Below are 11032 nucleotides of genomic sequence, written 5' to 3'. Positions count from 1 at the left end.
CAACGAATGCCTCGTTTATAATGGGTTTTCATGTTTTTGAATCATCGCTCCTACTTGACGGCATCATCACAGTATGGTGAGGGGCGTAACATTTCTGTCACACGCTTGAGGAATTCGGCCAATCACAACGCACTGGATAGCTGGCCAATCATAGCATACCTCGCTTTTCAGAACGATGAGCTTTGTAAAAATCGATGCGTTTCAGAAAGGCGGGGCATAAAGGAGAAACAATAATGTACAGTATGTGGAAAATAATGTGTTTTTTGAACCTTAAACCGCATAAACATTTCATTACACCAAATACACAAAATACTGTTCTTTTTAGCAACATCATATGACCCCTTTAACTGGACCATGCTAACTAGCCAAACATTGATCCTCAGGACACGAGTCATGCGAAAGGGCCTTTATAAACAGCATCATGTGAAAGAGCCGCACATTAAGAACCAAGCAGCAGGAACTCCTATTGCCCTGTTTCTTGAGCTGTGAAAATCTTGCCAGCACCTCAGTAATGTTGACAATCAGCGTATCACTCATGTAACAGCTTCTCTGGTTTAGAATATCCAAACAGTTTAAATTCGGCCTCATAGAGCCTGTACAGCTCTTTTCTGGACTCCAATGGTATGTTGGCAAACCAGTCCTGCTCCCAACTGCTGACCGTTCGATTGCGATGACTTTGTGGGAACTCCACAACATTGTCTACGCGGAGAATCCGCAACAAATGCTCAGCGTCCTCATCCAAGGTCTCCAGCTTCCCCACAAAATCATAATTTATCTGGCAGGGATGGCACAGACGGTACATTTGTCTCCAGTGCTCGTTGAAAGGCATCTCTTTCTCAGTGTTAGGATCCAATAAATACTGAACGAAATTCGAGAAAGACGGTCGAATCCCAGCGGCAAAAGCGTCCACGACTGATGCCGGTGGATCCGAGTAATTGCTGAATTTTCTCAGCATGACAAGTGCAAATCTTTTGTAGAAGTCCTTGTTCTCTTGTTCGAATTTGTTGCGATAGGCAGAGATCAGTCGTACGAAAGGATCCCTGACGAACAAAAACTTGGTGTATTTCTTAAGCTTGATTTTCATGAGGTGCCGTGAGAACTTTCCATAGCGCTTCCAGAACTTGTTGAAGGTGAAGTGCAGGCTACTGTTATGGATGAGCTCCTGAGGAACATCTAGAGGGTCTTGGTAGGGCACGCCGTCCAATAACAGGCTCTCGCTCAGCACGATCATGATGCGCTTCCAGTTTGTGCAGGCCACCTTGGGAACGTAACAGTAAATAATCCCATGCCTGTCGTCCACGATGAGGTGATCCAATTCTTTATTGGGTATGTCATCAAAAGTCCTGTTCTTTCCGGGGAAGTCAAAATAACTTTTGTTACTGCACACATCTTGGATCAGCTGCTTTCTACTGTCCTGCCTTTGTTTTTTCTCAGGGTCAATTGGCGTCAGATGGATCTTCCACTCTCTTCTCGGGACAAATTTCTCCTCTGATTTCTCAGAGGACTGATTGTGGGCATCTCCAGGGGGTGGTTCTCCTCTCACCTGTTCCGTGGGGTCTGCGGTTCCTTCTAAAAACTGGTTGACAAAAGCATCTATGTCCATCAAAAACGAGCTCTCTTTGTCTTCCTCTACTTTCTTTTCAGGGTCACGACGGCTCTGCGGAGAGAGGCGGGACGGATGGGGCCCGGAGATGGTTGTGTGCAGGTAAAAATTAGAGGCCCCCACATCATCCCAGTATATGATTATAAGAAGAATCATGAAGACGGCACCCACAATCATAAAAATGCGGAACGGTCTGGACTTTCCCATTTTGGTTGATTTTGACTGAGAAAGTGCCCTTCTCACCTCAACTCCATTACACAATCGACAGCCCAGACTGCATTCATCATAGTCTGAAGTAGAGAAAAACAAATCAGAATAGGGAAGTCAAGAGTGTGTCAAACCTGTTTGTTTCAATGTTTTGCAATATTGTGGTTCTCTTTATGTGATAAAAAGTAACATTTCATATTCTCTTTATATGACACAGCATTTACATTTCTTTGTTATTGGTTAATCCTGATTGAGAGGTCAAATATCTTTGTATAATGACAGCAAAACTAAATATTTCACTGCTCACCATGACAACAGTGCTATTTGAATGTCATGATACACGTGTTAGTTAACGGCTGGAATACACTACACGACTTTTGCCCCAATTTACAGTCTTAAGTCAATGCTAGTTGCTTAAAGTCAGAGTCAGGCAGTAGATTTTGGGCAGTCGGAGTTGACAGGCTTCACAGAAAACTGCTTAGTGTATGATGAGCACAGACTCAAATTTGTTCATTTCAAGCTATGATTCCGTCCAGTCGTTGGGGATCTAATTTGTCTGATATTTTTGAGCTGATTTTAGAACACATATTGTTTTCATTTGTTGTGCATCTTCTAGCAATGAGGAGCATGTTTCTGCGTGAGTCTGTTGTGTTCATAACAACTTGAATGTCTGGTAGTGTGTGATCCTCAGTTGTTTAGTTTATGAGTGTATGATGTCGGAAGTGTTTTACAATCTGTTCAGATTTTTTAAAATGTGTACTGTATTTCAGCCTTGAACATAAAAGTAACATTTACCGATAAATAATATAATAATAGAATTGAACTGCAGTGTACTAATATGCAGTGTTTACTTCACATGTCAGATCTTTTCTTCTTGGAAGCTTTAAGCTTTATTTCATGTTCATTTTTTGGCAAATATATCCGTCAGCTGGCTATTATCACAAAATAAATCCCTCTAGGGTTTGTTTGACCATAATAACCAGCTGACTGTACATTATCCTTTACATAACGCAGAGGGTGTTTGGTAACACTTTATAATAACTTTCATTAATAAACATTACATAATGCTTAACAGATCATTCGTTAATATATATTCACAGAAATACGAGAATGTGCTTGTTAATATTTACTAATGAATTAAATAAACATTAAATAATGATCTGTTAATCAATCAAGATGGCAAATGACATTAAACTTCAATTCACATATTACCTAATGCACTTCTTTAGATTTACAAAAGTACACATGCAAAAAGGTGTTTGGTATCATTGAGCGATCTGCGTGTTCAACAGAACATTGAACAATATAAGACTGATCCCACTTTATATTAGGTGTCTTTAACTACTACAGCATGTACTCATGTACAAATAATAGTGATTGTTAGGTACAAAATGTACTTATTGTGTTCATGTTCTACTCCAAAACACTTTTGCTGCTACTGAGGTGTGAAAAGGGTAAGGTTAGATACAGGTTTGGTGGTATCGGCAGGTTTAAGGGTTGGTTAAGTGGTCAACGATGTAAAGGAGTCACTTTAATTACTATAAGGGGACATGGTTCAAACGGTTTATATTACATTTATTTGATAAATGAATAAGTATTTTCTTAAAAATGTATTTGCTCTCTCCTGTTGATGTATGATGAATATTGTCTGTTTAAAAATATAGTAAACTGAGTGTTGAGGCAATTAAAAACATGTTTTGCACCCAAATTACAATTATTTGTTGTTGTTATGTCTTAACTAACTTAACTAACTACCCTTTACACAGACGTTATTACACTAGCTAAAACTCCAATGGCCATAAAAGTACTAAATGATTAATAGTAAACGTTTATAAACGTTTAAAATGTATGAATAGTTTCAACTTTAGCTTGGGTACTGTAAAAACATGAACAAATAATTAATAAATGATTAGTAAAGATGTGTAATTAGTGTGAATTCAGGTCATTTGGGACACTTTTTGCAATTGAGATGACTGAGAAAAAGTGTCTTAATATGTACTAAATGATTAGTCAACGTTTAGAAACATCTACAAATAATGAATAGTTTCAACTTTAGATTGGGTAAAAACATGAACAAATAATGAATTAATTATTTGTAATGTCTATAGTTTAACGAGATTTGTTGGGGTTTTATTTACATCAAATAATCTGCTAAACATTATGTACATTTAAGTTTAAACATTAGCATTAACATATTAACTAATGATCTATTAAGCATTATATGTTTTATATTTGTTAATGATTTATTAATGAAGATTTTAATCATTGTAAACCATCTGTCAAAATCATTTGTAGATTTTTTTTTTAAATTGTATGATCATATGAATTTGAAAGTTGAATGACATTTGTAAGCATTTCAGTTTACATTAAATAATGATCTGTTAATCGTTATGTAATGTTTAATAAGTTCATTAGCTAACATTAACAAGCACATTATCTCATATCTCTAGCTTTGTGAATATATATTAACTAATGATCAGTTAATCATTATGTAATGTTTATAAATGATTTATTAATGGAAGTTAATATAGTGTGTTACCAGGTGTTTTAGTTCAAACTGATTTATTTAGTAAGTAATGCAATGCAACCCCTGACAAGGGTTATTTTGGGGTCTCATATCACCCTGAAGGAGTTTACAGGCTGCTTACCAAATATGAAATAGATATGATTATTATTCTTATACTTGTAGAAAGCGCAGAGACAGAATGTAAACACCGCTACACAAGAAACACAGTAATTTCCCACCTTTTATTACCGTATTGTTGAAACAGAAATGTTACATTCGCTTGGAACATTTGGCGTGTTACAAACCAAACGGCTGATAACTCACAGCTTTTTTTTTTTTTTTTGATAACGCACAGCTATTTTTTTATTTGTATTTTTTTCTGATAACGCACAGCTATTTATTTTTTTTTATTTTTTATTTTGATAACGCACAGCTATTTATTTTATTTATTTATTTTTTTGATAATGCACAGCTATTTTTTTTTTTTGATAACGCACAGCTATTTGTTTTTTGTATTGTTTTTTTTTGATAACGCACAGCTATTGGCTCGTTTTGTGACTGAATTATAACGTCACAGCACAACACGACACACTACACAGTGATGTTGGCTACAAACAAAATGTGCGTGCGTAGTAGCGTGGCGTAACAATTACTCAAAAACTGACATGAACGTTTACAAGCTGGGTTTTTCGATTTATGATTATTAATATATCAATTATTATTCCGAAAACTCCAAATACACTGAGGAGCTACACATTTGCCACGCTCATTTCAAAGGCAAAAGCGAGCCGTCACATTCAGCTGGACACAATGCAGCTCTTTGACACCATCTCTGACTGACTGTGGGAGGAAGCTGCAAACATTCGAGCTTATCCGCGAAAACTCCTCCGAAGCCATTCGTCTATGCACACTTTCTACTATGCTGCTGATTTCGGTTAAACCGGGTGATCGTGTGTCGATTGGTTTTCATTGACAAAATGAAGATATGAAGTCAAACCTAGAGCAAGTGCAAAGACGCGCCTAACCACTTTTTGTTCCACGGGAAGTCATGAAGCTACTCACGCCTGTGATTTCAATGCTCGTCTGTGATTCGAGTGCACGGAGTTAAAAGACTGCTGTGTTTCGTATATGACCGAAATGACACTGTAGCGTGTCTAAACACGGCTGTAACGATCATAGGCTCACCTCATCATCGCAGGAGTCTGGATTGCTCGGCAGGCAGACGGCGTCAGCTCAGCTGAGGAGGGATGTGCGCTCGGGGTGTTGACACAGCGGCGCTTTCGTGCTCCGCGCAGATGTCGCGAGATTTCCAAGCGCACGCAAAGTTCTGCTGCTGAACCGTACAGTGATGGGTTTTGTCAGAGTATAGAGTACATTCTCTACCAGACCTCCATAATAAGCTTTCTAAAAAAGTACATTTTATAGAGCAAAAAGTCCTCACGCTGAAAGAATAACGAGGATCACTTAGAAAAATGCCATAATAGTTTTATGCCAGTTTGGAACCGGTATATCACATATTCAAATGACATGTTCTGTTATTAACATACGCAACAATATGTTAATTATAACATCAAATAGAGCTCATGGGACCATTTAAATTAAAAAGTGAAGGAATTTAATTCTCTATTAGCCGATAGACCAGTGGTTCTAAAATATGGGACCAGGACACACTATAGGGGCTCATCAATCTACCAGGGAGGGAGGACTTAAAATTATCTAAAAACCAAACGAGAAAAAAAAAAAGTTGTGTTAAAAATCAAGATGTAAGGTGACATTATTCTTTAGAGATTTATATATATATATATATATATATATATATATATATATATATAAAAAGTTTATGCTTTTACATAAAAAGTGTAGACATGTATCTTTACACAAAAATATGAAATAAATGAAAACATTGCAATCAGATGTTGCATAACTTCTTAACTCAAAAATCATCTATTATGATCTTCAATTAATCAGGGATTTAAATTACGTATTCAGATTATAAACGAATGAATGAAACAACTTGCTCAAGAGAATAAAATGCTAAATATATTTAAATGTAACTGACAATAAATGTTAGTGATCAATAAGGAATCCATAAAAAATGTCAAGCACAACCTGAATGTCGCATAATACTAAATATTTAACATCCATCTATACTTACTTTGGAATTTCCCAAAATCCCCGATTTTTACAAATGCAAAACCTTTATATTATTCCCGTCCAAAATACACTAGATCAGGAGTAGGCAAGTTCGGTCCTAGAGCGCTGCAGTCCTGCAGAGTTCAGCTCCAACCCTGAAAACAAAACTCACCTGCCCATAGCCTTAGTAATCCTGAAGACATTGATTAGCTTGTTCAGGTGTGCTTGATTAGGGTTAGAGCTGAACTCTATGGCTCTCTAGGACCGAACTTGACTACCCCTGCACTAGACCATACACATCTTCATCAGCCAAAGTTAGCACTAGACAGCGCGAGGAAATGATGCATCACAAAAGTTTTGCAACCATATGCATCACGTTCTTTTGCCTTGAGAGAACAACAACAAACGCTTGAATTTCAGTTAAACTTTATTCCCTTGTTGTGCATTTAATATCGGGTAATCTGAATGGAGGAGGATACAGACCACTGTAGTGCCATTTTCGCACACTAGAGTACAAGTTCGCCTTTTGGAAAATCTTAGGAAACAAAATGTTTTCCTTCTGTGAGATGATGTAAAAACAGTTTTTGGCATATTGTGCCATGGTAACACCCTTATGATGAGGTAGATCAACCAAAGGCAAGAACGCTTTACGATCAGATCCACCAAGAGCAGGCCTGAATGATGTTGGCCGGGCGGATTCTCCCAGAGCTGGATGATTCTGTTAAAAAGCAGCAGTCAACAGTGGCACAAAATTCTCCTTCCGCAGTGACCAGTATTAAGTACTGATGATAACAAGGAAAACTCTTATAGGGGATCCTTCAATTTTTTCTCCAATGATAGTCCACACTCCTCCACTAAAAACGGATACTGAAAATAAGAAAATAAAATAATTATGACTGTACCAAAATATTTCAAATAGCCTATCAGAGTCATATTGCTGCACACAGTACCTGCTGTTGGAATTACAGATCTCCAATTGGAATAATTTCTTCATTGATGAAAAACTCAATGGTCTCTTCCTCCCAGTCATCGACATTGCTGTCCAGCTCATCAGTGTCCACTCCTAGAAGAGATCAGAAAATACAGTGATTACTAAAATGGTCCCATACTCAATCTCTAGAATTGGGCTGTCACAATCATTACATTTTTGTTGGCAAAAAAGTCATCACTGTGATTGTCAATTGTGCTAATGTTGTATTATTATTATTATTATACTGCAAGCTAAACGCACTGTCAAATTCACTGAGCAATTAAACAAAATGCACAATTTCCTATTAGACTTTATAAACCAATAACACTTAGGGAATGCCATGAATAAAGTATAACAATTAATACTAAAACAAGAGGCATGATAAAACATGACAACACAGCCCAAAATGTTTGTCAACTAGACTGAATGGCTGCATATCTTTGGTTACAAACTGTTACACTGTCTGTTACCATGTCCCATTTGGTACGGCCACATTTATATTTAGACACTGCTGATGGGAATGTGCAGTTGTGGTTGTCTCATTTTGATGAGGCGACAGATCCTTTTTTTTCACATTTGTGAAATTAGTACATTTCACTGCCATTTCTCTTTTTCAAATCTGAATTTACCATGTCAAAAAGTTATCTGGTTGTTCCATTTCCATTTTTATTTAGTTTAAAATTAAAATATTGCCATAAGTGAAATGTTTCAAAAAGTTAAATCCATGTCTGTCAATTTTGTAACTGCTGCAACTGAATTTCACGCAAATGTTGATTACCTTTTTTCTGCAGAACCAAGAATTTTCAAATATGCCATTTTAAACCTACTGAGAAAGGCCCTACATATGACAGATAATTAGGTCCAATGGTGCAGCAGTTAGCATTTAGCAATGACTGGCTAAAAACACACCACTGCATTAGAGAGAGACATCTAACTGGTATAAATGCTAAATTTATATGAATTTACAGCTGTGTTCCTCAACCCATTAGCCACAACAATATGTGAATGATTAAGGATAATGACTTTACCATTATTTTTCTTCACAATTTCTGCCTGATACAATATTTTAAACCTTGGCATAACTATAAAAATGTATTTTCATACAATGTATAAAAATGCCCATTGTGATAAGACTATTAATTTACAAATCTAGAAATCATCTCGAGGCCCCCTTAGAAGTTTTACTAAGGCCCTCCGGTTGATTTATAGTACTTGGAGCATAAAAGTTCTTAATTTGACCAGCAAAGTGATTACATAACTTTAACATTGCAGTTATGTCAAAAAATCGTGGTTGGATCAATTCATTGCAAACTGATAACACAATTAATGCAACAGGTCTATTCTAGAAAAAGGCATTGAAACTGTGCTTTGCAAAGCAGCCTAAGAGATGTCACTGATGGTCAATAAAACTCATTGTTGAACAGAGCTGCTCTCTGCATTAGTTACCTCCTCTGAGTTCAAGGCGGAGAGGTTTCTGCTCGTTGTACATGTCAATGGTTCTCTCACGGTATTTGCGATAGTCCTCCATCATGGAACGTCTCTTGTCCACCAGTTCCTGCGAAGCACAAAGCACTCATTTAAATTTGAGCACTGACCTTTGATCCACATATATATACTATGTGCATCCTAGGAAAAAAACAACAACACATCAATTTCATACCTTTGATGCCTTGGACTGACTGAGACGATCTTTCTGCTCAAAGATCTTGGAGTATTTCTTCAAGTCCTTCTTAATGAGCTGTGGGTTTCAAAAAGTATAGTGGGATTAGAGTTCACTCTGCTTGACAGAGTAATGAGAGAGACCCTGCATCTGACCCCTTCTCACCTTTATTTGCTCTTGAGTCAGTAGAGAGGGTGGACGGGGCCTCCACAGCAGCTGGCAGAAACGCTCTTTGTTGGTCTTCTGCAGCAGACGGCCCTGGAATGTCCACAGCCAAAAGGCATTGTCCACCTACATTTTAAAAAATTAAATCAATTTATACAAAGGCATGATACGCATTTTCAGTCCACATAAAAGAATAATAAACATTTCCCTGCATCATATCTTCTGAATGAAAACCCAATACTTCTAATTCCAATAATTATATTGGTATTGATCATTGCAGCCAATCACAGATATATCTGTTAAGAGTGTGAACACAATGGCCAATCAGAGGCGTTTAAGAATCCGCTCAAAATGCTAGCGGGAAATGCTGGTATTGTCACATTTTTTTTAAATTCAGTACCGATGTGGGTACTTTTGTCAACACTACTATATAATATTTCCAATAGAATCAGATAAATCACCTTGTGGCTCCACCAGGAGACAGATGTCACAACATATCGTCCAGTGGGGTCCCATTCTACGTCCGAGGCCATGTAATGCTCTGCGATGTTCATCATGGTGCAGTCTGACGTGTCCACAAAAGCAAGAGCTCCATTCATGCTATAGGATGAAACACAGAAAACCATACAAATGAACCACTCTAAAAGAAAGTACAAACAAACACTGCACATTTAATGAGTACAGACCTCCTCAACCCAGCCAACACCAAAAACTGCCCCTGTGGACTCCAGAAGATGCTATTTGCCTGTTGCTTGTCAAACATTTCTGGAACAATAAATGTTTTGGTAACCTTTTAGATCACATAAATGTATAAAAAATATTTGTAAAGAGTGATGCATTCACAATGGGAACACTTACTTATTAAGTCAATTTTGCCATTGTTCTTCACATGGTAGAATGATACATTGATTCTGGGAGATTCACCATGTAGCACAGCAAATTTGCTGCCATTTGGTTCCCAAGCAAAGGCAATGATGCTCTCTATAAGATAGGCAGAGAAATCAGAACCAAGAGAAGGTATTAAAGACAGTAAGAAACAAAAAATGGCAACATAATGTCTCAAGATCCTTCTTACTTTACCTTTCATCTCCACCACATCCACAGGTACCTGCTTCTCTCTCATTCTGAAGATCTCAAAGTTGGTGACAACGCCCTAAGGCAGAAAAGAAATTGAGCAAATCCGTGAAAAGGAAACATTTGAGTTTAGTGTCAAAGCACAGTTTCAAAGCAACTCTCATACCTGTGTTCCTTTGGGTGTCCTGTCCACCTTCACACAGAGATAGTCTCCGTTTTTCTGCCAGTGGAGTTTGCAGTCCACAACATTAAACAGGTTGCGGACTCTGATCTCATTCCTGGATGGAAGCTGCATGAGTGTTACTCTTGCTGGGATGTCCTTATCCTCAGGAACCCAGAATGCAATGATATTATCACCAGGTGACCAAGAGAAATCCCTGCAAACATAAAATTCATTTTACATTGAAATATGTCCAAAAAATGGGATTAGTACTAAGAATGATTTCTGAAGGATCATGTGACACTGAAGACTGGAGTAACGAAGCACATTCATTAAAATTCAAAGAATAACATTATTCTATCATGTTTTTCCATATCAAAGATCGTATTAGTCAGTATTAACATATATAATATGTTGCAAAAGCACTATTATCCATGCATCTATGTCTAATATTCATATCCTTTTTAATAGCAGGCCAAACAGTGTATAATATCAGCTATAAAAAAATTATCAACGACGAAGCATCCATCCCGACTTCCCATAACACACCCAAG

General features: G+C 37.2%; 2 protein-coding genes across 2 annotated transcripts in view; both read right to left on the bottom strand.

Annotated features, from left to right (window-relative positions):
* Positions 1-293: 293 nt before the first annotated feature.
* On the bottom strand, positions 294-5564 carry LOC107591852 (carbohydrate sulfotransferase 12-like). Its single transcript, XM_016281132.1, has 2 exons — positions 5502-5564; positions 294-1893 (listed from the first exon to the last, which is right to left on the bottom strand). The coding sequence occupies exon 2, from the start codon at positions 1808-1810 to the stop codon at positions 530-532; it is 1281 nt and encodes a 426-aa protein (XP_016136618.1). The 5' UTR covers positions 1811-1893; positions 5502-5564; the 3' UTR covers positions 294-529.
* A 1294-nt stretch (positions 5565-6858) lies between these two features.
* Positions 6859-11032, bottom strand: part of LOC107592512 (eukaryotic translation initiation factor 3 subunit B-like) — a 7515-nt gene continuing 3341 nt past the window's right edge. Inside the window, exons 9-18 of the mRNA XM_016282047.1 lie at positions 10485-10695; positions 10325-10397; positions 10103-10225; positions 9931-10009; positions 9706-9844; positions 9245-9370; positions 9080-9157; positions 8866-8974; positions 7400-7512; positions 6859-7316 (exon numbers count right to left, since the gene is read on the bottom strand). Of these exons, the coding sequence (XP_016137533.1) occupies positions 7412-7512; positions 8866-8974; positions 9080-9157; positions 9245-9370; positions 9706-9844; positions 9931-10009; positions 10103-10225; positions 10325-10397; positions 10485-10695 (1039 nt within the window). The 3' untranslated portion in view covers positions 6859-7316; positions 7400-7411. The remainder of the gene's footprint in view (positions 7317-7399; positions 7513-8865; positions 8975-9079; positions 9158-9244; positions 9371-9705; positions 9845-9930; positions 10010-10102; positions 10226-10324; positions 10398-10484; positions 10696-11032) is intronic.

Source organism: Sinocyclocheilus grahami, unplaced genomic scaffold (genome assembly GCF_001515645.1).
Source record: "Sinocyclocheilus grahami isolate Dianchi unplaced genomic scaffold, SAMN03320097.WGS_v1.1 scaffold9.1, whole genome shotgun sequence".
In the NCBI taxonomy this organism is placed as follows: Eukaryota; Metazoa; Chordata; class Actinopteri; order Cypriniformes; family Cyprinidae; genus Sinocyclocheilus; species Sinocyclocheilus grahami.
This window is presented reverse-complemented; position numbering and strand designations above follow the sequence as displayed.

Excerpts from the sequence above, each read along its gene's own strand:
- LOC107591852 (XM_016281132.1), bottom strand. The coding sequence starts at position 1,810 with ATGGGAAAGTCCAGACCGTTCCGCATTTTTATGATTGTGGGTGCCGTC.